The sequence below is a fragment of the Oncorhynchus mykiss genome, chromosome 9 (assembly GCF_013265735.2).
Source record: "Oncorhynchus mykiss isolate Arlee chromosome 9, USDA_OmykA_1.1, whole genome shotgun sequence".
Classification (NCBI taxonomy): Eukaryota; Metazoa; Chordata; class Actinopteri; order Salmoniformes; family Salmonidae; genus Oncorhynchus; species Oncorhynchus mykiss.
In genome coordinates this window covers 46,719,355-46,745,227 of record NC_048573.1, presented here as the reverse complement: position 1 = coordinate 46,745,227, position 25,873 = coordinate 46,719,355, and the positions used below count along the sequence as shown (strand labels likewise).

Genomic DNA, 25,873 nt, shown 5'->3' with positions numbered 1-25,873 from the left:
CTTTAGGGTCTTATTGAAGCGTTCAACTAGCCTGTCTGTTTGTGGATGATACACACTGGTCCTCACCTGTTTGATTCGTAAAAGATTGCAGACATCTTTCACTACATGAGACATGAACGCAGTGCTCTGGTCCGTCAGGATTTCTCGCGGAATACCCACCTGGCTGAATAAATGAAAGAGCTCCCGTGCGATACCTTGCGCTGCCGCCATGCGTAGCAGGATCACCTCCAGATACCAGGTGGTTTAATCCATGATTACCAGGATGTATTGGTGTCCCCTTGCGGTTTTCACCAACAGACCCAGCAGATCCATCGCCACCTGCTCAAAATGGCACCCCTATAATGGGCAAGGGAACCAAACGGTTTCTATAATGTGCCCTCGGAGCAGTGATCTGGCACTCCTGGCAGGTACGGCAGTAGTCCTCCACGGTGCGCCCTCCAAGTGTGTCCTGAGCAGGTGGGTGTGGGTGAGCTGCAAGACAGTTCTAACATACTGGGTGGGTATGAGTAACAAGTCTTTCGTCTCCCCATTTGTACTTTACGACCTGATAAAATAAATTATGCTTGATGGTGAAGTGGGGGTAGCGCCACTCATTTACCCTGGTTGATAGTGCGCTGTCCACCGTGACTACCTGGTCCCTTGCATTCTGGAGGTTGGGGTCTTCTAACTGGACAATCCCGAACTGTCACGTGAGGATTCCCGTGTTGGGTGGTCCGTCGGGTGCCTCCATCTCCATAAAGGGGAGCCTGAGGTCCTCCTTGGACGATGGCTCGCTTCCCGGTGCGGGGTTGTCTCCCTCCTCCTGGTACGACTCAACCCCAGTGGACAACTCGCGCAGCAGGGAGTGGGTTGCGCAGGCGACCGTCCTTTTTCCTCTCCTTCCTACCTCGCTCACGTGCCTCCCCAGGGTCCGTCCTCCACAGTGCCTGGAAGAGAGGTCAATCTCTACCGAGGAGAAAGGGACTAGGCAGGTTAGGAACAGCCCCCACTCGCATCTAGCACTCCCCGCTTGGGGTGGTTATCCGCACCGGCATGGTTGGGTACCTCGTTGTGTCCCCATGTACACATGACACTGTCATCTCCTCGTCCCCCGGTTCGTCTTTTCCCTCTCGTGTGAGCCACTGCGGTTGGGCCAGGGTCACCATGCTGCCGGGGTCCAGCAGAGCGCTGGTGTCGACGCCATTGATTCGTACTGGAACAATTTGAGGGGTCTGCGCCGAACAGGAGGTGACATAACTCTCCATCCGGGTCTACCCGGAGCTGGGGGGATGCGGAGGGCATGGACTCCTCCCAGCCAGGGCAACAACATGCAACGTGTCCTGGCTCACCGCACTCATAGCAGCACCTCAGATCTAGGTCCAGCAGTGGATGTTGTCGTCGGTTTGGGTCACCCTCCCGCTTCACGGCCGGTTCTATCCGGGAGCCCTTCAGACCCTCTCCTCTCTGTGCTTTTCTTCCTCCTCCCCGAGTCCACTCTTCATCCGGGCCTCTTTTAGCAGGTTCTGGTGGGTTTCCACCGCGGTCAGCAATTTCCTTATCTTGTAGGGGAGGGCCCGAAGATAACTATCCAGGGCGACCTTATCGATTATTGGGCTGGATGGTACTTTGGTCAGTAGCCAGCCCTTGGCAAGGCGCACCAGGTTGCTCATCTGGGCACGGGGGGAGATAGTGGAGTCAAAGTCCCAGTGTTGGACCAGTTGTGCACGGCGTGCGTGGCTGAATCTATAACGGCTCAGGATCTCACGTTTGAGTCCCTCATAATTTGCCGTCTGGTCGGCGTTCAAGTCGATGTAGGCCTTCTGGGCCTTCCCGGAGAGACAGTGTGCCAAAGGGCTAGCCCGCTTGGGCCATCCTTCCTTCTGCTCCATCCTCTTGAAGGTGCACAAATATATCTTCACGTCATCTTCCTCTAGACTCCTGAGCCATCCCACCCTTCAACTGGGCTACCTCCGTTACCAGTCTGAGCTTTTGTTGGCGCTGCTCCTCTAGCGCCTGTTGCTTCTGCTGGCTGAGGATAAACTGAGCCACCAGTTCCTCCATGGTAATCTCGGTACGCTTGACCCTGTTGTGGAATATCTTTAGTTAAATATTTGCACAGATACCGGAACTTGTGAATTCAATTTAGACTTTATTACAGATGTAACATAGCCAAGCCCTTCCATGGAAAAGACTAAATTCTCATATTACAGAGTCCTGCCTTTATAGTATTCTGTCTTTGCGTAACGTATAGAGTCCCCTCCCTCTATATGAAAATAGCTTCCCTTGACCTTTCTCCACCATTATCTTTCCATCTCAGTTCTTGCTTGTTAGCGCCCACATTTGACAGCTGTATAGGTTATAATGGTAGCGGGGACCTGGTCCTATATGTTCCATTCCTTATATAGCTCAGCTCTTCAAAGTGGACAGTCTAAACACTGCCTGCTAATATTGGAGTCATGAGTTGCGCTACCACAACCCCACGGCGCCCAAAGCTACGGAGTTGCCCGCATTCTCCACCGTATCTGGTAAACCGCGGGGTGTTTGGGTTGAGCGTGCAGAGATGAACACAGAGACGGGGAGGTTCTAGTCAGAAAACACAACTTTACTAGTCAACAACAAAATAACTTAGGTTTGGCTCAGTCCTTCTCAGATTCAGCTCCTTACCCCCGGGAGCTTCGTTCCCGTCCGTAGGCTCACTCCTTGCCTCTCTCTCGGTTTTCTTTGCGGTGTGCCATGGTGCTCCCTTTATGTGGCCTGCACAACTGGTTGGCACTCTCCCCTAATTCCCTCTACTTTGGGCCATCAGTGTCAGGGTGCCCAGCCAGCCCGTGTACTCCCAGCAGCGGGAGGCAACATTGCTGCACGTACCTCCCCTCTGTCACCAAATATATTCTGTTCATTGGGATTTCTGTTTGTCTACAAAAATAAACAGTTGGAGAAATGGATAGATTTTCTTCCCACAATCGACAGAAGTTGAATTATTCAGTCAAATAGTGAAGGAAAAAACTTTGAGGTGGAATTTATAGGTGTATTTTTTACTTGATAGTTGTTGAATTGAGGAAGTGTGACCGTAGCCCGCGGAAACAATTCACATGTCAATTCCCCCCATCCCTATTGTGTGCTGTGTGTGTAGCTGGTATTGGTACGAACTGAACGTAGCCTACATGTTGCATGTTGCATCCTGCATGTTGCACGATAGTATTGAAATGTTTTGAAAACTGTAGATCGAACTGTAGGCTATGGCTGTGATTCTTTCTCGCTGCCGAAGATATTTTACTATTCACCCTATACAAGTCACATTTAATGAGAATGTCTACTACTGTTGTGACAGATGTGATTCTACTGTAGCGATGGGCTATTCCTCATCATTTGGGATGAATTGATTTTCTCGTGAAACCTTAAGAATTATTTTTTTTACAATTTTGCTGTAAGTAGGTGTGATAATCTTTCACTACCTTTTTTAAAACCTCTTCGGGATCGGTGTCCCTATACCGGAACAGTTGAGCTAACGTGTGCTAATGTGATTAGCATGACAGTTGTAAGTAACAGCAAACTTTCCAGGACATAGGCATGTCTTATATGGGCAGAAAGCTTAAATGTGTGTTAATCTAAACTGCACTGTCCAATTTACAGTAGCTATTACAGTGAAAAAAATACCACACTTGTTTGAGGAGTATGCACAACAACAAACTTATCATGGCAACTGGTTTAATACATTCACCTCTGAAGGTAAATAATGTACTTACATTTGAAGTCGGAAGTTGCCATACACTTAGGTTGGAGTCATTAAAACTCGTTTTTCAACCACTCCACAAATGTCTTGTTAACAAGCTATAGTTTTGGCAAGTTGGTTGGGACATCTACTTTGTGCATGACAAGTCATTTTTCCAACCATTGTTTACAGACAGATTATTTCACTGTATCACAATTCCAGTGGGTCAGAAGTTTACATACACTAAGTTGATCGTTCCTTTAAACAGCTTGGAAAATGCCAAAAAATGATGTCATGGCTTTAGAAGCTTCTGATGGGCTAATTGACATCATGAGTCAATTGGAGGTGTACCTGTGGATGTATTTCAAGGCCTACCATCAAACTCAGTGCCTCTTTGCTTGACATTATGGAAAAATCAAAAGAAATCAGCCAAGACCTCAGAAAAAAAATTGTAGACCTCCACAAGTCTGGTTCATCCTTGGGAGCAATTTCCAAACGCCTGAAGGCACCACTCATCTGTACAAACAATAGCACACAAGTATAAACACCATGGGACCACGCAGCCATCATACCGCTCAGGAAGGAGACGTGTTCTGTCTCCTAGAGATGAACGTACTTTGGTGTGAAAAGTGCAAATCAATCCCAGAACAACAGCAAAGTACCTTGTAAAGATGCTAGAGGAAACAGGTACAAAAGTATCTATATCCACAGTTAAACAAGTTCTATATCGACATAACCTGAAAGGCCGCTCAGCAAGGAAGAAGCCACTGCTCCAAAACCACCATAAAAAAGCCAGACTTCGGTTTGCAACTGCACATGGGGACAAAGATGTCCTCTGGTCTGATGAAACAAAAATAGAACTCTTTGGCCATAATGACCATCGTTGTGTTTGGAGGGAAAAGGGGGAGGCTTGCAAGCCAAAGAACACCATCCTAACCGTGAAGCACGGGGGTGGCAGCATCATGTTTTGGGGGTGCTTTGCTGCAGGAGGGACTGGTGCACTTCACAAAATAGATGGCATCGTGAGGAAAGGAAAATTATGTGGATATATTGAAGCAACATCAAGAAATCAGTCAGGAAGTTAAAGCTTGGTTGCAAATGGGTTTAAGGACAACAAAGTCAAGGTATTGGAGTGGCCATCACAAAGCCCTGACCTCAAGCCTATAGAAAATGTAAAAAGCGTGTGTGCGCAAGGAGGCCTACAAACCTGACTCAGCTACATCAGCTCTGTCAGGAGGAATGGGCCAAAATTCACCCAGCTTATTGTGGGGAGCTTGTGGAAGGCTACCTGAAACGTTTGACTCAAGTTAAACAATTTAAAGGCAATGCTACCGAATACTAATTGAGTGTATGTAAACGTCTGACCCACTGGGAATGTGATGAAAGAAATAAAAGCTGAAATAAATTATTCTCTACTATTATTCTGAGATTTCACATTCTTAAAATAAAGTGGTGATCCTAACTGATCTAATAAGGGCTTTTTTACTAGGATTTAATGTCAGGAATTGTGAAAAACAGAGTTTAAATGTATTTGGCTAAGGTGTATGTAAACTTCATCTAATGTGTTATATTCTCCTACATTAATTTCACATTTTCACAAACTTCAAAGTGTTTCCTTTAAAATGGTATCAATAATATGCATATCCTTGCTTTAGGTCCTGAGCTACAGGCAGTTAGATTTGAGTATGTCATTTTAGGCAAAAATTGAAAGAAACTGTACAATCTTTAAGTTATCAATATTATTTAAAAAAATGTATGATTTGTAGGACCAACTCAATTGGCTTCCCACATACTCTACATATCTCACTCTCTCTTCCTTTCTGCCACCCCAGCTGAGCCCAATCCAGCCTGCTCTCTCCCCAGCCCAGTCTCCCCTCCTCTGCCCTCCCTCCCAGCTCCTCTTGACCTCCACGGCCCTCCAGAAGTCAGTGCTGCCCTCCCCTCTTCTCCAATCACAGCCCTCTCCAGGAGAGACTGATCAATTCGCCCTCCATTTTGGCTCCCCAGGCCAGCTGGGCCTGCCCGAGTCCTTCGACAAGGAGTCACTTGTCTCCAGAGTGAAGTTGAGCCAGTCCTCGTCCAGGTCAGAGATGTCATCGACCCGAGTGGAGGTGGTCAACCCGGCAGCCCTGACAACCGCACTGGAGGTACGGATACTAAGGGCCAGTTTGCGAGAATTAAGCCTAGTCCCAGAATAAAAAGTTATTTCAATGTAGATTCTCCAATGAGCATGCATTGTCGCCCAGACCTAGGCTTAATCTGTGTCCGGGAAACAGGGTTTATGGGTAGTAGGCACTAATTTGCAGTGTCTGCCCGAGCACTTCATAACCAGGAAATAACTGTAGGGCTGTGTCTGAAATAGCACCCTTTTCCCTATGTAGTGCACAATTTATGACCATAGGGATCTGGTCAAAAGGACCAACACCATATTTCTAACGCAAACTTCTGGGTTAACGTATGACTGTGTTTCCCCTAGAAAACCCCATACTCTGAGCGAAGGCACAAGCTGGATCAACGCAGCTTTCACCTGTCAGGTAAAAGACCACAGCTGTAACGCTCTGAAAGAAAATTATCTTATTAACACCAGTGTCCACAAAGAGAAAGATGGGTGGTAATAATGTGGAGAAATTGTTCATTCAGCTGATCTTGTAATCTAGCATCGTCTGGGCTGGTTTATTATAGCCCGATCAATTTGGGATTTTTGGGTCCGATAATGATTTTAGGGAGGCAAAAGTTAACAATTACCTATATATCTGCCAATATATTGTTCTTTTAGAGTTGGAATGAAAAACTTTTTTTTTAGGCACAAATTGTGCTCTAAATCAGGGATCATCAACTAGATTCAGCCACAGGCCGATTTTCTCTTGAGCGGATGGCCTTGAGGCCGGAACATAATTACAAATTTATACACTGCAAATTGACCACAATAAGCCCAAACGGATAAAATATTTTACTAAAACATATTAGTTTCAAAACTAGCTTACATTTGTATACGATCACGTGTCTCTTATGTGTGGGAAAACTTGGAAACGGATTTCCAAAATTCAAATCACTTGAAGCTGATTTCCTGGTGTTATTTCCAAATGAATATTATAATTTTTTGCACAGAAAACATAGGGTGCCAAGTAAAACCACCTGTTGGAAAACCCTGCTGTAAAGGATTAAATTATGATTTCTAAATATTACAGTTCATCTTATTTAAGATATTTGTGGGGGTTTACATGATGACCACCAAAAACAACTATATCCTCTTATAAATATCAAACTAAATTCAAAACACTTGTTCAATTTACATTTGTATAGGTACAATTTAAACATCTATGGCAGTGGATAATAATGCAGAAGTGTTTGTGCTGAAGCACCACAAGCACACTAATAAACATGGGCTGAATTAATTCAACTTATTCTCAAAGTAAATCTGAAACGTCGCTAGTCACAAGTTCACAACCAATTCAGTGAAATGCAGTTTGTAATGTCACCAAATAGGTGTCAGCGTCAGCATTTTTATTGAGTGGATTCACTACAGTGCTTTTTACGAAAACAAATACCTTATGGCAACCTTGCAATTAAAGTGTGTTATGTTCTTTTATAGCTTAATGGTTATGACAAGCATGTGCTAGCTGTTCGTTAAGACAATGTTTTCTTGCTGAAACCATCATGTCAGTTACATTGTTATTCAATACAAAATCTATTGGCTATATAGTTCAACTGCAAATGGCATGCGCTGATGACTGAAAATGCTTGCCACACTGGTTTTAGTCACACATTCTAATTTAGCTAGCTAACAATCTTATGATTGCAAGCACATGGCCTGCTTTATGCAGATTGCACACTTCGGAAAACTAAATAAATAAACTCACTAACATAATAAGCCCATACAGTAACCGTGTTATTTTTGGATCAAGGATGAGTGTTCATACATAAGTAGCAGATTGCTTGCTAGCTAGGTCTCCAACCTTTTCTAGCATGAGAGCTATTTCTTTTAAATAAAACATGTCGCAAGCTACATTTTTTTTACATTCTTCTCTCCCCTGGGTCTTTAGTGTACAAGATATATCTGGTAAAATAATGGTTAAACAACTCCAAGGGGGCCCTATAAAAACATTATTTTTTTTTTACCCTAAATAATGTTTTATATTTTCCAAACTTATGTTCTCAGTTTTATTTGAACTGGTTTTATATATTTTTTAGTTTTTCACTCTCTATTACAATGGTTCATAGAGAAACAATACAATTGGATGTTCTGAGTCCATGTTAAAGCATAAATCGCATCAGAATACCTTCTTTGGGGTGGAAGAAAACTAACACTTTAAATTGCACATCTAGCAATTGAGGAATGTGCCGTCTAATCTGCTGGTCTAGTGATGGTTCTGCTGCTGCTAATTTCATTGCAAAGTTTGCAAATAATAAATAGATACAAATGCTATACTTACTCATGATATACTTCTGCCAGGTAAGCCTACTTTGCAGTTGCTCGCCTCGTTGGGGCAGGAAGTCCATATAAGGCTCGGGGCTGGAGCCAGCAGGCTGCAAGATATCTCCCCTCAATAACCACTCCCCTCACCTCTCCCTGCCGTCTGCCACAAAGTAGAAATCATTTCAAATTCCTTATATTAAACCAGATGGCACAGTTGTATTATTCATTTTTTTTTATTGACGGAGAGCCAGGGGCACACTCAGACATAATTTACAAACAAAGAATTTGTGTTTAGTGAGTGTGCCAGATCGGAGGCAGTAGGGATGACTTGGGATGTTCTCTTGATAAGTGTGTGAATTGGACAATTTTCCTGTCAAAATGTAACGAGTACTTTTGGGTGTCAAGAAAAATGTATGGCGTAAAACGTACATCATTTTCTTTACTAATGTAGTGAAGTAAAAGTTGCCAAAAATATAAATAGTAAAGTAATGTACAGATACCACAAAAAACTACTTAATTTGTACTTTAAAGTATTTTTACTTAAGTACTTTACACCATTGCCCAAATGCCTTCACACCATTATATTAGCATACTTTATATACTGTTACACATGCACTTAACTTATGTATGGAATACTATGTGATAAGGCCATGAAACCTGAGTTTTTTTTTAATGTTTTTTTTTTTTTTTTGCACAATGCACAGTGCATTAACAGATGCATGCGCCATATATTTATGTGGTGGACACTTAATACGGTCACATGATATTGTTGTGGTATGTCACAAAATCGTGTTACGATCACACATCAATATTAATTTTAGCTATCAATATTTTCCTCAGTCTTGCTAACTGGATGGTCTCTTCAGAAGGTGTAAAAGGTACAGCCAAATGGTTACTTGCATTGTAGCAATATCAGAAAAAGATAGTGTCAATATAAATAAAATATACAGTATGTACAAGAACAATATCAATAATGATATCAGTGATAGATGAGAGTTATATGTATGCAATCTGGGGTAAAGTGGCTGAATAGTGAGATAAACAAAAAAATAGTAGCAGCAACTTATGGTGTGTGTGTTAGGAGAGAGTCATGTGAATAGAGACACTGCAGATAGTGCTGATGACTGGTCCGTCCAAACCACGCATGAACAAGGGAATCTATTCGGAGAGCCTGTTTCTGTCCTGTCCTTGACTTTGGTGCAGGGCATGTGATGTCCATAGCCTCTTCGTCGGAAAAGTCCCTGATCTTGTCAAAAAGATAGTTTGTCTAGCTGTGTCCAGTCCAGGTGGTGCTTTTAAGGGCAAATCATTTATGGGAGGAAGGATGTTAGCGTTGCGCAGCAGCTGAAACCTGGTCCTGACAGTCCGAACGCTCCTTGGCAACGACACCAGGCTCCAGAGCATTGAAGCTGTAAAAGAGGGAATATCAACAAAAAATCAGAAGACATTACAACCCTGCACAACATCAATTCACCTCCCCAGTTTACCTGAAGTGCTGGTACTGCTTGATCTGTGGCAGCGGCCTGAAGTACAGAGTCAGGTGTTGTTGCTAGCCATAGCTTTCCACCAGCACCGTACCATCCTCCAGTCCAACCAGCTGTGTGATGTTGACCTCTGTCACAGTGCTGTCCTTCACAACATCAGCAATCTCAGATAAAGTGTTCACTCTGGTCTTTCTGAAGCGCTGCTTGATGAGGCCGAAGCAGCAGTCGGGGGGAAAACTTGGTCTGGCCTGTGATCAGGAAGTGAAGGTCCAGATTGTAGTGGAGCTTGGGCATGGTCCACCAGGCACAAACTTGTTCTTGTTTTGGCCACTGCAGTTATCACAAAACAGGTCCACACAAATTTTCCCAACTCCGTAGTTGGTGAGGAAATGGTGCATGTAGTTGATGACTGCGCTGCTGCCTTTGCTTGCTTGTGCTAGCTTTCTTTTTGATGACTGTATGACTGGTGGATTATGATGATGAGTGATTGATGCTGAAAGACAGATTCCAGATACAAATATTTTAGCATTATTATACAATAGTTGCGAAATGGCATTTTGAGATAACATCACTACACACAGTTCATACAGGTAAACGGTAGCTACTGTAGCTTGCCAGCCATCTAATGTCAGCTGGCTAGCTAACAGCAAGCTTTAACTAGCAATACAAACCAATTGTCATAGCTAGCTGAAGTTAACCAATAGGTCTAATGTCAGCTGGCTAGCTAACAGCAAGCTTTAACTAGCAATACAAACCAATTGTCATAGCTAGCTGAAGTTAACCAATAGGTTCAATGTTAGCTAGTTAGCTAGCTAACAGGCTATAACTAGCAATGCAAAATGGCATTCTGTGAAAATATAATTAACGTTACACACACCTCGTACACACAAGTTAATGTTAGCTAGCAAGCCAGCCACCTAACCTCCGCTAATGTTAGCTAGCTAACAGCAAGCTTTAACTTTGGATATTTTGTTTAGACATGTCACGTTAACATTAGCTAGCTAATGAATTAACTATAATCCCAATCCATAGAGTAACGTTACTAGCAATACAAACCGATTGGAATAGCAAGCTAAAGTTAACCAAATAACGTTAGGTTTAATGTTATTAGTTAGCAAGCAAGCCATTGATCTCCAGCTGGCTAGCTAACAGCAAGCTTTAGCTTGCAATGAAAACAACTTTCTGACAAAATTAGAAACGTATAATATCTGAATCTGTAGTTAGATTCTTACCTGTATACATGGATGAAAGCTTTACGGGAGACTGCAACCCCTTTTATAAGACACCCTGTGTTGTTTCCGTTTAGTTTGCACAGCTTGTTTGGCCCGTTGTGTTCCGCTGATTTCAAAACATGTTATTTTCAGAGTGAGAGAGAGTCAGCATTCGTCGTCCAGAAAGTAGTCCATCGCAACCTTTTCATAGTGACCTTTGTCGATAATGCCTGATAAATTCAGGGCAACAATGTTATTGAGAGCAGTAGCAACATATTTGCAGTTCTCCATGGCTAACAGTATATCTTTTTTTTTAAATGCAGTAGAAAGGATTTATCTACGCATTATGAGCAGCTCATTTTATAGACACAAGATGCAACACTGCAGACCAATCCAAACTCATCTCTCGGCATGTCCAGCTCACTGATTATCTCAGCCAATCATCGCTAGCAGGAAGGTTGCTGCTTTTTCTCTGTGGCTAAGCCAACTAGGCTTGTAATTTAACAAATGTATTCATATTTACAGATGACATACAAGTTTGATATTAAGGCACATAAAAGTTCACATGTTCGAGAAGGCATTTCTGCCAAAAAACGCATTTTGATTTTAATATTTTTATGTAGTATGTAAGTATGTTCAAAAGGCTCTCCTGTGAAGTCATGACTTGCGTCCTGAATCGGGACACAAATGGTTAAAAAAATTAATAGAGACACATACATATTGGTTGTCGACGACACAACTGTCAGTGTCCATGCTAGCTGGGCGAACAACAAATGTAGATTTACTGATGCTAGCATTAGATGTGCTGCTTCCACAAGTCAGTAAATCTACATTTGTTGTTCGCCCAGCTAGCATGGACACTGGCAGTTGTGAATCTGATGCAGCCGAAGAGCTACTGCCCCCTTACCCGGGAAAGCACTGAACAACAGACAGGGACGTTGGGCCATTTAACCTTTATTTAACTAAGCAAGTCAGTTAAGAACAAATTCTTATTTTCAATGACGGCCTAGGAACAGTTAACTGCCTGTTCAGGAGTTTTTTGAGCGAGAATTAAGACGACTTTCGAGTAGTAAGACATGTATAAAGGCAACAGATACCATTTAATAAGAAGGGGCTAGAAGCGTCTTGTATTGTGTGCTACCGAGTGACTAGGACAGGCAAGCCCCATGCTATTGTGGAGGACTTAATTCTTCCTACTGCCGCGGATATGGCTGGGACAATGCTGGGGGAAAAGGCCCAAAAAACTACACAGACAATGTCTTCATCAAACAACACTGTTTCCCAACGCATCAGTGACATGGAAGGAGATGTTTTGAAATAATTACTACTTCGCATAAAAGCCAGTGAATTCTATGCGTCACAGCTGGATGAGTCAACAGACTTGGCTGGCCTGGCACAGCTCTTGGTATACAGTTGAAGTCGGAAGTTTACATACACCTTAGCCAAATAACTTTAAACTCAGTTTTTCACAATTCCTGACATTTAATCCTAGTAAACATTCTCTATCTTGTGTCAGTTAGGATCACCACTTTAAATGAAGAATGTGAAATGTCAGAATAATAGTGGAGAGATTGATTTATTTCAGCTTTTATTTCTTTCATCACATTCCCAGTGGGCAATGTTAGTTAGTATTTGTTAGCATTGCCTTTAAATTGTTTAACTTGGGTCAAACATTTCGGGTAGCCTTCCACAAGTTTCCCACAATAAGTTGGGTGAATTTTGGCCCATTCCTCCTGACAGAGCTGGTGTAACTGAGTCAGGTTTGTAGACCTCCTTGCTCGCACACGCTTTTTCAGTTCTGCCCACAATTTTTCTATGGGATTGAGATCAGGGCTTTGTGATGGCCACTCCAATACCTTGACTTTGTTGTCCTTAAGCCATTTTGCCACAAATTTGGAAGTATGCTTGTGGTCATTGTCCATTTGAAAGACCCATTTGCAACCAAGCTTTAACTTCCTAACTGATGTCTTGAGATGTTGCTTCAATATATCCACATAATTTTCCTTTCCTCATGATGCCATCTATTTTGTGAAGTGCACCAGTCCCTCCTGCAGCAAGCAAAGGTGTTCTTCGGCTCTTGCAAGCCTCCCCCCTTTTCCTCGAAACATAACAATGGTTATTATGGCCAAACAGTTCTATTTTTGTTTAATCAGACCAGAGGACATTTCTCCAAAAAGCGGTTTTGGAGCAGTGGCTTCTTCCTTGCTGAGCGGCCTTTCAGGTTATGTCGATATAGGACTTGTTTGACTGTGGATATAGATACTTTTATACCTGTTTCCTCCAGCATCTTCACAAGCTCCTTTGCTGTTGTTCAGGGATTGATTTGCACGTTTTGCACCAAAGTACGTTCATCTCTAGGAGACCTTCCTGTGCGGTATGACGGCTGCGTGGTCCCATGGTGTTTATACTAAACTTCTGACCCACTGGAATTATGATACAGTGAATTATAAGTGAAATAATCAGTGTGTAAACAATTGTTGTAAAAAATAACTTGTGTCATGCACAAAGTAGATGTCCTAGCTTACTTGCCAAAACTATAGTTTGTTAACAAGAAATTTGTGGAGTGAAATTTGTAGAATGACTCTGACCTAGGTGTATGTAAACTTCTGACTTCAACTCTATGTCCATTACGTTTATGGGGGGTCAATTAACAAAGACATCCTCTTCTGCAAACCACTGGAAACCATTACAACAGGAGAGGATATTTTTAAAGTACTGGACAGCTTTGTGACATCAAATAGACTTTGGTGCTCAAGATGTGTTGGTATCTGTATTGATGGCGCAAAAGCCATGACAGGGAGATATAGTGTAGTGGTAACGCGCTTGCAAGCATTTGCTCCCGATACCACTTGGGTACACTGCAGCATCCACCGAGAGGCTCTTGCTGCCAAGGGAATGCCTGACCGCTTGAAAAACATTTTGTACACTACAGTGAAAGTGGTTAACTTTGTTAAAGCAAGGCCCCTGAACTCTCATTATTTTCTGCACTATGCATTGGAATGGGCAGCGACCATGTAATGCTTTTACAACATACAGAAGTGCGCTGGTTATCAAGGTGCAAAGTATTGACACGTTTTTTTTAATTGAGAGACGAGCCTAAAGTTTTCTTTACTGACCATAATTTTCACTTGTTTGACCGCTCGCATGTTGATCAATTTTTCACACAACTGGCCTATCTGGGTGATATTTTTTCTCACCTGAATGATCTGAATCTAGGATTACAGGGACTCTCCACAACTATATTCAATGTGCAGGACAAGTTGGAGCTTTTCTCTGTCTGCATTAACAAGGACAACACACTGTTTTTTCCATCATTGTATGATTTTTTTGTGTGCAAATGAACTCAAACCAAAGTTGTTGATTATTATTTGTGCCCTTGTCCTATAAGAGCTCTTTGTCACTTCCCATGAGCCGGGTTGTGACAAAGACTCACACTCATTCTTATGTTTAATAAATGTATCGTATAGTGTGTGTGTGTGTGGCAGGCTTACAGTGATGGCAAAAAACAACATTTGAGAGTGCGCTGACCCTGGTGCTAAGGGGGTATGCAGCTGGAGGTTGAATGTTTGAAGGGGTACGGGACTATAAAAAGTTTGGGAAACACTGGATAAGATAATAGCTGGGAGCTTGCGCAGTCTGATACTTGTGAAATTTCTTTATGACAGTTTGCAGTGGAACATAGAATTGCATGTACTTTCAAAAAAATTGAACTGGTAGCTCGTGATCAACCTGTTGGAGACCCCTGAGCTAGGCTAACTACAGTATCTTACTGGCTAGATAGAGCATAACTACATTGCTGGCCAGCTAACGTTAATTAAGTGTAAATGTGATGAGTACAGGGGCGTCTTCATTATGTTTATTCTGTTGAAAAAAAAGGTTCTTAAACCTAATGAAACGAAGGACCTTCCTGCATTTGTCCAATAGAAACTCTCGTTTTAGTTTTGCAACTGTTTGGCTAATGATTACACCCCTGGTGTTCTTGGTTGGTGAAGTGTACTTTTGATAATTGACTTATTCAAGTACGCTGTCGCTGGCTGTTGCGATCTACTCACCGTCAAACCACTCCCCCAAACCACTTCCTCTCACGTCGTGACCTAGGGCTGAATGATGTTCTATGAGCAGCCGTAGAGCGCCCTCTTCAGGCAACCATTATAATTGGCAGATAATATCAGTTCACCAGTTTATTGGTCAGGCTCTACTGGTTTGGTCTGGTTCAATCGTTTGATTCCCCTCTCATAGGTCCCTGCACCGGGCGCAAGCGCCACAACTCCCGCCCCTCGTCCAGTAACTCGGAGGAGGAGGGAAAGAGCGGCACACGAAGAGGGAGGCAGGCGGTCAAGATGAGGCCTAGGAAACTGTTTAAACCCAGTGAGAACGACATTTAATATATATATATATATATATATTCTTTCAACAATATATGGTTTTCATGTTCACATAATTGGAGAACCAGTTCTCACTTCATAAAATAGCCCTTTATTCAACTAATTTCTCTTTCATTCAATTCTTTCCCTCCACTTCAGCAGCCAAGCCCAACCTCCACGCTCAGGCCCAGGCATGGGAGGAACAGAGCAGCTCTGACGAAGAGGAGAAGAAAGGAAATGGAACAAAGGACAGGGCCTCGCTGGCAACCACGAAAATATATCACCACATCCAGAGCAGCAAGAGCGCTCGTGACACAGGTACAGCCATAGATTTGAATAGAACACTTAAATGTGATGCATTTCTATGGGTACGGCGATCTACAAAACCTTAGGACAAACAGCTCCACCTGCCCCCATGGTTTTCCAGAACAAGCTCTAGGTCTCACAAAAGGCACTGCTTTTGAATTCATAGTTATAGTAATGATTAGTCAAACCAACAGTTATATTTATCTTCAAGGTGCAATATTCAAAAATCGCACTGCCATTTCCTGGTTGCTAAAATTCTAATAGTTTGTCTAATTTCAGTTTGTGACAAAACAAGCAAGTATAGATAATCATTGTAGCATCTAAATCACTGAAATATATATTTTCAATAACCAAAAATATTGTATTTTCATGTGTTTGAAACTGGTGTACGAAACCGAAAGTAAAAGACACAAAAACTAAACTTAAGAATGGGAAGCATAGAAATGGAGCACGTAGAACAGATATACTGCTTCTTAGACTTGCTTTCAATTAGAATGACAGGTCTATAACTCAGATTTCTAAGTGAATTTGATCAGGTCGCCCAAAGAGTTACATATTGCAGCTTTAACTCTGAGCAGTTTGGAGAAGGATGCACTTGCACATCCAGTAGATATGTGTGTGAGATGGGGTGGGTGCTATTGTTAGCATACTATTGATCTTTATATGTTTGTTCATGACTGCATGTGTGTGTATTCGTAACTGTATATGCCTACATTTGTGTGTTGTTCCTAGTCATGGACGTTTCTCCGGAGGGGGACCTGAGCCGGGTGGTGTCGTCCCACATGGTGACGTCATCCAGCTGGGAGGCCGACGTGGAGGCCGAGGTGGAGGGTGAGCTGGGTCGCTCCCCTCACGACATGGGCAACATGTGTCGCCAGTTCAGCTCCGAGCTCCAGAGGAAATTCCAGGTTGCACCCATAGAAAATAGAATGCTTTTTTAACTTCCCGCTTTACTGCTATGGGTACACTCAATATGGCTGCTGGTCCACCCATCACTGACCCATTGACTTCAATGGGAAGGATATCTATGTATTTGGTTGGACACAAACTCACAGGAGGATATGTTTCTAAACGTTTTTACATTCATGTGGATACTACTATGATTACGGATAGTCCTGAATGATTTGTGAATAATAATGAGTGAGAAAGTTACAGATGCACAAATATCACCTCCAAGACATTGATGATAATGCCCTTTTAGTGTAAGAACTGTTTGTTGGGAGGGAGTTGTGGCATCAGCATGCAGTAAATTAATTAATAGATCAATAAGAAATAGAATTATAAACCTTTCTGCCAATAACAGCACATTTTCAGTTTTCCACCCACTCTCAGATAGTCCTAGCAACATTTTAGCTTGAGAAATTGCTCTTTGCTAAGAAGTTGTTTTTCTTTCTTTTTGACCATCTTATTTGAAAACAATCACAGTAAGGTACTTAATTTGTACCCAGAAATTATAAAAGAAAATGGATTAAAACGGCTACATTGGACCCTCTAAAGGATCACATTTGGGATCTAGCTAAGGAATCATTTTAACAAAATGTTTTACCAATATGTTTTTGGGCTTTTAAATGTTTTATTTTATTTAACTAGGCAAGTCAGTTAAGAACAAATTCTTATTTACACTGACGGCCTACCAAAAGGAAAAAGGCCTCCTGTGGGGACGGAGGCTGGGATAAAATATATATATATAGTAGACAAAACACAACACTACATAAAGAGAGACCTAAGACAACAACATAGCATGGCAACAACACTTGACAACACAGCTAATTTCTGGAGGTGGAAATTGTGTCAGCATCATTTTATTTTAATTCATTTTGGATGAGAAAGTCCTTTTAAAAAGTCACCGGAACTGAGCTTCTCAGACCTTCTACACAAAATATTATCCAGGGTGGACCACGGGCCCCAAAACAAGGTGAGGAGGGACAAGGTGATGCCCCGGTGTAGCTCCCCTGCAAAAGTTCCGTAGGCCTTTAAAGGGAAAATCCAGGATTTTACAACTTAATGTTAGATTATTCCTTACCTTGAAAGTAGTCTCTGAGCCAGGAGAAACTGTAATCCAGCCACTACAATCTTCAGCTAACTTTAGCCACCACTAGCTAACAATCAATGGAAGTGAATGGGGCATGTGTTCAGTTGTTGAAATTTCCTGGCGTTTTCAAAATCTCCATATTTGGTTTGATGTCACTTAAAGGTGATTTGGCCTTTGTGAATAGGATTTTGTATTCTATGGGAGACCCTAAATATGTTCTACTTACCTCTGTTACGTGCGTCAGAATCGCTCCAGACGTATGGAGCTGTACACCAAGCAGTCTCTGAAGACCGTCCAGCAGCACGTCTCTTCCATCAGCATGAGGGTTCAAAACTACAGGTCAGTTAGTGTACACTAAATAGTGAACTGGCAACAGCAGGGTTGCTGACATCAATATCTCAGGTGCCACTGACTGCCTATGTAACCTTGAGTAAGGCACTTTTAACCCTTTACCTGCCCCAAGGGCGCTGCTCTGTGGCTGACCCTGTGCTGCTCCCATTCTGTTGTGTGTGTGGTGGGGCTGGGTACTGTGAATTACCAAATGTCCATTGTCTGTATAATCGACCAATAAAGATTGCATTGTGTAGTATACAAGAATATGTCAATTTCTGACAGATTGTGGACATGTAATCTCTCTTGGTCTCCTCAATATCTCTCCCCTTCCTCCTCCCCCTGTCTGTGTGTGTGTAGGTCTCAGAAGCTGGAACAGGTCAGGGGTGTTCTGCTGAAGGAGATCAACAACTTGGAGGAGGACGAATCCACTCTAAAGAACATGGAGAAGGAACTGACTGTAGGATTACTTACATTACATTGACATTGTAGTCATTTAGCAGACGCTCAGTTGGTCGCATGTATGTGGTGGAAACTGACCAGGGCCCTTATAATATGGATATATGAGTTCCTTTTAAAATGGTAAATCAACCTAGCACAACAAATGTAACATTGTTAAACTCCTACATTAACAGTATTTAATAGTAAGAGGCCTCCCTGACAATGCCGTATACCGGTATTCCAACCCTTTCAGGTTTGGATTGTCTATGGGAAATCCTCCCATGCTTTAGTTGACTGTATGTTGATTTAATCAGTGTTATCAGTTCACTTCTCTCTCCTTAGACATACTGGAGGAAGCAGTCTGTGGCTTTCCATTCCTACCAGGAGAAAGAGACTAGAAGGTGTGTGTGTGTTTTTCTGCCACATTCAAGGAGTGAAAAGTCCCAGGTGGGAAAATGTTGTCCCCCCCCCCCGCTCAAACGGACACACTGCAAAGATTGCAATTTAGCCTCTAGTCCTCCCCTGCTCCATTACAAAAGGACCACATAACACATTGTATCATTTTTTTAACCTGGGGGAAATTAACTGTGACCAAAAATACAAGTATCTCTGTTGTGAATGAGGCCGGATCTCTGTCTCAAAAGAACTGAGTTATTTGTTTCTCCGGGATGTGGTCATAGCATGACTATTCACATGACTGTTTAGAACTAAAGAAAAGTATCTCAAACTGGGTCAAAGTTCTTAAAAATTGTGCTAATTGCAATTTTCTACGTTGTAGAATAATTGTGAAGACATCGAAACTATGAATAACACATATGGAATCATGTAGTAACCAAAAAAAGTGTTAAACAAATAAAAATATATTTTATATTTGAGATTCTTCGAAGTAGCCACCCTTTGCCTTGATGACAGCTTTACACACACTTGTCATTCTCTCAACCAGCTTCACCTGGAATACTTTTCCAACCGTCTTGAAGGAGTTCTCACATATGCTGAGCACTTTTTGGCTGCTTTTCCTTCACTCTGCGGTCCAACTCAATTGGGTTGAGGTCGGGTGATTGTGGAGGCCAGGTCATCTGATGTCACACTCCATCACTCTCCTTCTTGATCAAATAGCCCTTACACAGCATGGAGGTGTGTTGAGTCATTGTCCTGTTGATAAACAAATGATAGTTCCACTAAGCGCAAACCAGATGAGATGGCGTATCGCTGCAGAATGCTGTGGTAGTGGTGCTCATTAAGTTTGCCTTGAATTCTAAATAAATCAGTGTCACCAGCAAAGCACCATCATACCTCCCACTCCATGCTTCACAGTGGGAACAACACATGCGGAGATCATCCGTCACCTACTTTGTGTCTCACAAAAACATGGAGGTTGGAACCAAGCATCTCAAATTTGGACTCATCAGACCAAAGGACAGATTTTCACAGGTCTAATGTCCATTGCTCGTGTTTCTTGGCCCAAGCAAGTCTCTTCTTATTGATGTCCTTTAGTAGTGGTTTCTTTGCAGCAATTTGACCATGAAGGTCTTATTCAAGCAGTCTCCTCTGAACAGTTGATGTTGAGATGTGTCTGTTACTTGAACTCTGTGAAGCATTTATTTGGGCTGCAATCTGAGGTACAATTAACTCTAATTAACTTATCCTCAGCAGCTCTCATGTGGCGGTCCTCATGAGAGACAGTTTCATCATAGCGCTTGATGGTTTTAGTGACTGCACTTGAAGAAACTTTCAAAGTTCTTGAAATTTTCCAGATTGACTGATCTTCATGTCTTAAAATGATGGACTGCTGTTCTTGCCATATTATGGACTTGGTCTTTTACCAAATAGGGCTGTCTTCTGTATACCACCCCTACCTTGTCACAGTGCAACTGATTGGCTCAAATGCATTAAGAAGGAAAGAAATTCCACAGATAACTTTTAACGAGGCATTCCAGGAGACTACCTCATGAAGCTGGTTGAGAGAATGCCAAGAAAGCTGTCATCAAGGCAAGAAAAATATATATATTCTGAATATATTTAGATTTGTTTAACACTTTTGGTTACTACATTATTCCAAATGTGTTATTTCATTATTTTGATATAATGTTGTATTCATTATACAATGTAGAAAATAGTAAAAAATAAAGAAAAACCCTGGAATGAGTAGGTGTGTCTACACTTTTGACTGGTACTGTATAAGGGTGTATATACAGTTGAAGTCAGAAGTTTACATACACCTTACCCAAATACATTTAAACTCAGTTTCACAATTCCTGACATTTAATCATATTAAGAATTTCCTGTCTTAGGTCAGTTAGGATCACCACTTTATTTTAAGAATGTGAAATGTCAGAATAATAGTAGAGAGAATTATTTATTTTAGCTTTTATTTCTTTCATCACATTCCCAGTGGGTCAGAAGTTTACATACACTCAATTAGTATTTGGTAGCATTGCCTTTAAATTGTTTATGGATGATGCAAATTTTCGCAGCTTTTTGTTAAAAATCGTCCTGCTACTCATGCCAGGAATATAGTATATGCATATGATAAGTATGTGTGGATAGAAAACAAGTTTCTAAAACTGGTTAAATCGGGTCTGTGGCTATAACAGAACGTGTTTAGGAGTAAAAATCCCTGGTAAAACTGTTTACCAAAAACAACAACAAAAATATTCGTCCGCCATTCAATGTATTGTTAAATGCGACCTAAAATAAATGAGGACCCCCTGTAAACGCCTACAGCTTCCACACGATGTCGCCATTGCTGTCGTTTTCTGTTTTATTTATCCTTGGTTACAACACGAATAAGCCCCTCCTTTCTTGAGGTGCACCACAGTATGTTGTGAAACTGAAAAAATGGACGATGATTTCCAGACTTGCTGCTATCGAATACAGATCTCCCCGTGATCAATTTGATACATCATTAACGTTTATTAATACCTAAAGTTGGTTTAGAAAAGTCGTTTGAAGTGATTTGTAAAAGTTTATAGGCGACTTTTGTAATTTTAAAAAGTGACGTTGCGTCTTGTAAATGGGCTTTTTGCAGCATCAGACTGGCCTTCAGCAAATGACATTTTGGGTATACAATGACGGATTTAATCGGGAAAAAGACCCAATTGTGATGGTTATGGGACATATAGGAGTGCCAACAAAGAAGCTCGTCCAAGGTAATGAATGTTTTATATTTTATTTCTGCGTTTTGGGTAGCGCCGGCTACCGCAAAATCTGTTGTTTACGTGTCGTGCTGGTATTTTGGGGGGGTGCATGCTATCAGATAATAGCTTCTCATGCTTTCGCCGAAAAGCATTTTACAAATCTGACTTGGTGGCTAGATTCACAACGAGTGTAGCTTTAATTCAGTACCTTGCATGTGTATTTTTATGAAAGTTTGAGATTTATCGAGTACTATACTCAAGTACTATAGGTGGCGCTCTGAAATTTCCGCTGAGCTGTCCCTGTGCAGGGACCACCTCCACTTGGGTCAAACATTTCAGGGAGCCTTCCACAAGCTTCGCACAATAAGTTGGGTGAATTTTGGCTCATTCCTCCTGACAGAGCTGGTGTAGCTGAGTCAGGTTTGTAGGCCTCCTTGCTCGCACATGCTTTTTCAGTTCTGCCCACAATTTGTCTATGGGATTGAGGTCAGGGATTTGTGATGGCTACTCCAATACCTTGACTTTGTTGTCCTTAAGCCGTTTTTCCACAACTTTGGAAGTATGCTTGGGGTCATTGTCCATTTGGAAGACCCATTTGCGACCAAGCTTTAACTTCCTGACTGATGTCTTGAGATGTTGCTTCAATATATCCACCAAAATGTTCCTTTCCTCATGATGCCATCTATGTTGTGAAGTGCACCAGTCCCTCCAGCAGCAAAGTACCCGCACAACATGATGCTGCCACCCCCGTGCTTCACGGTTGGGATGGTGTTCTTCAGCTTGCAAGCGTTCCCCTTTTCCTCTAAACATAACATTGGTCATTATAGCCAAACAGTTCTATTTTTGTTTCATCAGACCAGAGGACATTTCTCCAAAATGTCCGATCTTTGTCCCCATGTGTAGTTGCAAACCGTAGTCTGGCTTAGTCACCCTCCTGCACTACCTGTTCACCCATGACTGCATGGCCAAGCATGACTCCAACACCATCATTAAGTTTACTGACGACAACAGTGGTAGGCCTGATCACAGACAAAGATGAGACAGCCTATAGGGAGGAGGTCAGAGACCTGGCAGTGTGGTGCCAGGACAACAACCTCTCCCTCAATGTGAGCAAGACTAAAGGAGCTGATCGTGGACTATAGGAAAAGGAGGGCGGAACAGGCCCCCATTAACATCAACAGGGCTGAAGTGGAGCGGGTCAAGAGTTTCAAATTCCTTGGTGTCCACATCACCAATGAACTATCATGGTCCAAACAAACCAAGACAGTTGTGAAGAGGGCACGACAACACCTTTTCCCCCTCAGGAGACTGAAAGATTTAGCATGGGTCCCCAGATCGTCAAAAGGTTCTACAGCTGGACCATCAGGAACATCCTGACCGGTTGCATCATCGCCTGGTATGGCAACTGCACAGCATCTAACCGTAACGCGCTACAGAGGGTAGAGCGTACGGCCCAGAACATCACTGGGGCCATGCTTCCTGACATGCAGGACTTACATACTAGGCAGTGTCAGAGGAAGGCCCCAAAAATTGTCAGACTCCAGTCACCCAAGTCATAGACTTTTCTCTGCTACTGTACGGCAAGCGGTACCGGAGCGCCAAGTCTAGGTTCAAATGGCTCCTTAACAGCTTCTACCCCCAAGCCATAAGACTGCTGCTGATGAATTAATCAAATGGCCACCCGAACATTTACATTGACCCCCACCCCTTTGTTTTTACACTGCTGCTACTCTGTTTATTATCTATCCATAGTCAGTTTACAAATGACCTCGACTAACCTTTACCCCCTGTATATAGCCTTTTTTTTAAAACTTTAGTTTATTCAGTAAATATTTTCTTAACTCTTTTTCTTGAACTGCATTGTTGGTTAAGGTCTTGTAAATAAGCATTTCCCGGTGAGGTTGTTGTATTCGGTGCATGTGACATGATTTACTAGTTTGATGGTTGTAACAATCGCCCCGCCCCATATTATCAAACTTATTTCATTTCAAACTTTACAGTTCTCTAGTATAGGCTACTTTTCGTAATGAACGATATCAGCAAAATTCCTGCAATAAGTGATCGGTATGGTCAGTGTCAATAATTTTCAGTTTATTGTCCTAGTTCTAACCTGACTTCTCTACTTTAAAACAATGCAACACCACTGTGAGGTCATGTCCCTGATACATTCATGTCCCTCATTGTTTTTTATTATTTATGAACAACTGGTGTTTTTTTATTTACAATACAACAAAAACACACAAATGTGATAGTGGTAAAGGTTTAGTATTTTTATATTTCATTTTCTCCTCCCTCTCTCGCACGCTCTCTCTCACCCATGGCTCATTTGCTCTTTCATGTGCTCTTCTTCACCTTTTTCATTCTTTGCCCTCCTCAGACTGCAGAGCCTCAAGAGTACCTTCCAGACCGATGTGTGTCACAGCCTGGAGTACGAGGAGAGGATCTTCACCTCTCAGGTGTGGATCATCCAAACTTTAGCGCTAGACTTCATCTACACTGTAGCCTCCCGCTTCATATAAACTGTAGCCCACTATGTTGATCATAAACACAACAATTCCATACAGCACAAGTACAGAGAATAGGGAAAGAGGAACAGCCGACCCACGAAATCTAAAGTACATGTCACCTTATGTTTTGATCAACATGCATTCCTTATGTCTCACAGGCGTACCTGTTACAATGTTGTTTTTTACCAGAAACTCAGCTCATCTGAGCTCAGTTTTAAGCAATAGGATTTCAGTCCTGTGTTGTGCAGTATGGCATTATGCTTATCCCCATTTTCTCTGCCGTGTGCCACTGTGAAGAGTTCAAACCTTAACAAGTATTTGTTGTCACCCACTGTGGGTTCAGATGTGCCTGATGAGGAAAGACATGAAATCAGTTCAGGACAGACTCTTCAAGGAAATGGTGAGTGGAAATGACAGTTGTGACTAGGCAAGGCACTAAAAAACAATTAGACCCATCTCTCTTTCCACCGCACGGCATTAAATCCCCCTAAAAAAAAATCTGTCAGTTTAAAGCTAGAGATATGTTTTTTTGTAATGGATGCATCTCAGTTCACAACACGTTTGTCAGACCATGAGACATCCCGAAAATTGTCTGTAGTGTCCGAACAGGTTCGGCCCACAAACTATTATGACCCCTATGGAAAGATGAGGCTCTTACGACCCCCACAAGAGTCTTGGGACTCGTCTGAAGTCGGTACAGCTGATATGCCAACTTCTGTCTGTAGCGTCCAAACAGTTTGGGTTACACACTAATATGACCCCTCTGTGGAAAGGTGAGACTCTCACGAACACGTCGATTGTTTTGCTCTAGAATGCCCACAGGCCTCACAAGACTCGTCTGAAGGTTACCCGGCACCAGTTGAAAAAATGAATGAAAGAAAATCTGGAGACTGTTTAGTGCCACAAATAAGGGGTTAAATACATGTAAAAAATAAATTATATATATATACACTTCAGAACAAACTTCCTTCAGATTTTTGGGGGGGACGATATGTTATTCAATCCGTTTGTATGGGCTAATAGCAGTAAGGCCAAAAATATATTTTTTATATACTTCTAGGGGTCTTAAAATTAAAAATCAATCAGCTAAATTATGTCCTTCAATTACATATAGTTTAGTAGAACCCCCCCCCCCCCCCCCCCAGCTTAGATTTATGGGATATTAATATTAAAGAGGTCCCTCTTTTGAAAGTCCTACTCAAAAGTGCTACCTTTATTAGTGCAGACTGAGACTGCATCCCCTGAGGTGTTGCAAGTGTATTTGAGGGCTGTGTTTTTGTGTGTCTCTCCTCAGCAAGACGAGGAGATAATGAGTGTGAGGAGAGGACTACAGGCTCTTTTCCTGCCAGAGGGACCAAGATTTTAAACCCAAATCAAGTACCTCTGCACATTTATAAGATATGTTTGTGTTCTGTGAAGTTTGCCCGTCATTCTACGTTAGCTGTAATCAAATTTAATATATTAAGCATAAGTTAAAGAAATATATATACATGCCTTATTTAAAAAATTATCAAATGTGAATTTATATTTAAAAAAAAATATCAGATCATTTTTGTATTTTTGCAGTGATGTTTGACACTAATAACTTTTTATAGTTTTAACTGTCTCTCCATAAGAGTAGTATTTTCAATATAAATAATGCATTTCTGTGAACATTGTTTGAATGGCATTTTATCTGTACAAGGTTGCCTGCTATTTGTTTGCTGTTAAGGTTGCCTAAGTTTATTAAACTTTTTAAAACAAAAATGTGTATTAAGTTCACCTTCCAACATGACAACGACCCTAAGCACACAGCCAAGACAACACAGGAGTGGCTTCGGGACAGTCTCTGAATGTCCTTGAGTGGCCAGCCAGAGCCTGGACTTCAACTTTATCAAACATCTCTAGAGAGACCTGAAAATAGCTGTGCAGCGAGCCTCCCCTTCTAACCAGACAGAGCTTGAGAAGATCTGC

At 42.0% G+C, this 25,873-nt stretch overlaps 1 protein-coding gene across 1 annotated transcript in view; it reads left to right on the top strand.

Moving 5' to 3' along the window:
* The window catches only part of LOC110532229 (synaptonemal complex protein 2), a 62,246-nt gene extending 36,580 nt beyond the window's left edge, over positions 1-25,666 (top strand). Inside the window, exons 32-42 of the mRNA XM_021615941.2 lie at positions 5,524-5,838; positions 6,168-6,225; positions 15,043-15,171; positions 15,327-15,485; positions 16,206-16,381; positions 17,750-17,844; positions 18,196-18,295; positions 18,619-18,677; positions 23,791-23,869; positions 24,264-24,320; positions 25,215-25,666. Of these exons, the coding sequence (XP_021471616.2) occupies positions 5,524-5,838; positions 6,168-6,225; positions 15,043-15,171; positions 15,327-15,485; positions 16,206-16,381; positions 17,750-17,844; positions 18,196-18,295; positions 18,619-18,677; positions 23,791-23,869; positions 24,264-24,320; positions 25,215-25,286 (1,299 nt within the window). The 3' untranslated portion in view covers positions 25,287-25,666. The remainder of the gene's footprint in view (positions 1-5,523; positions 5,839-6,167; positions 6,226-15,042; positions 15,172-15,326; positions 15,486-16,205; positions 16,382-17,749; positions 17,845-18,195; positions 18,296-18,618; positions 18,678-23,790; positions 23,870-24,263; positions 24,321-25,214) is intronic.
* The last annotated feature ends 207 nt before the right edge of the window (positions 25,667-25,873 follow it).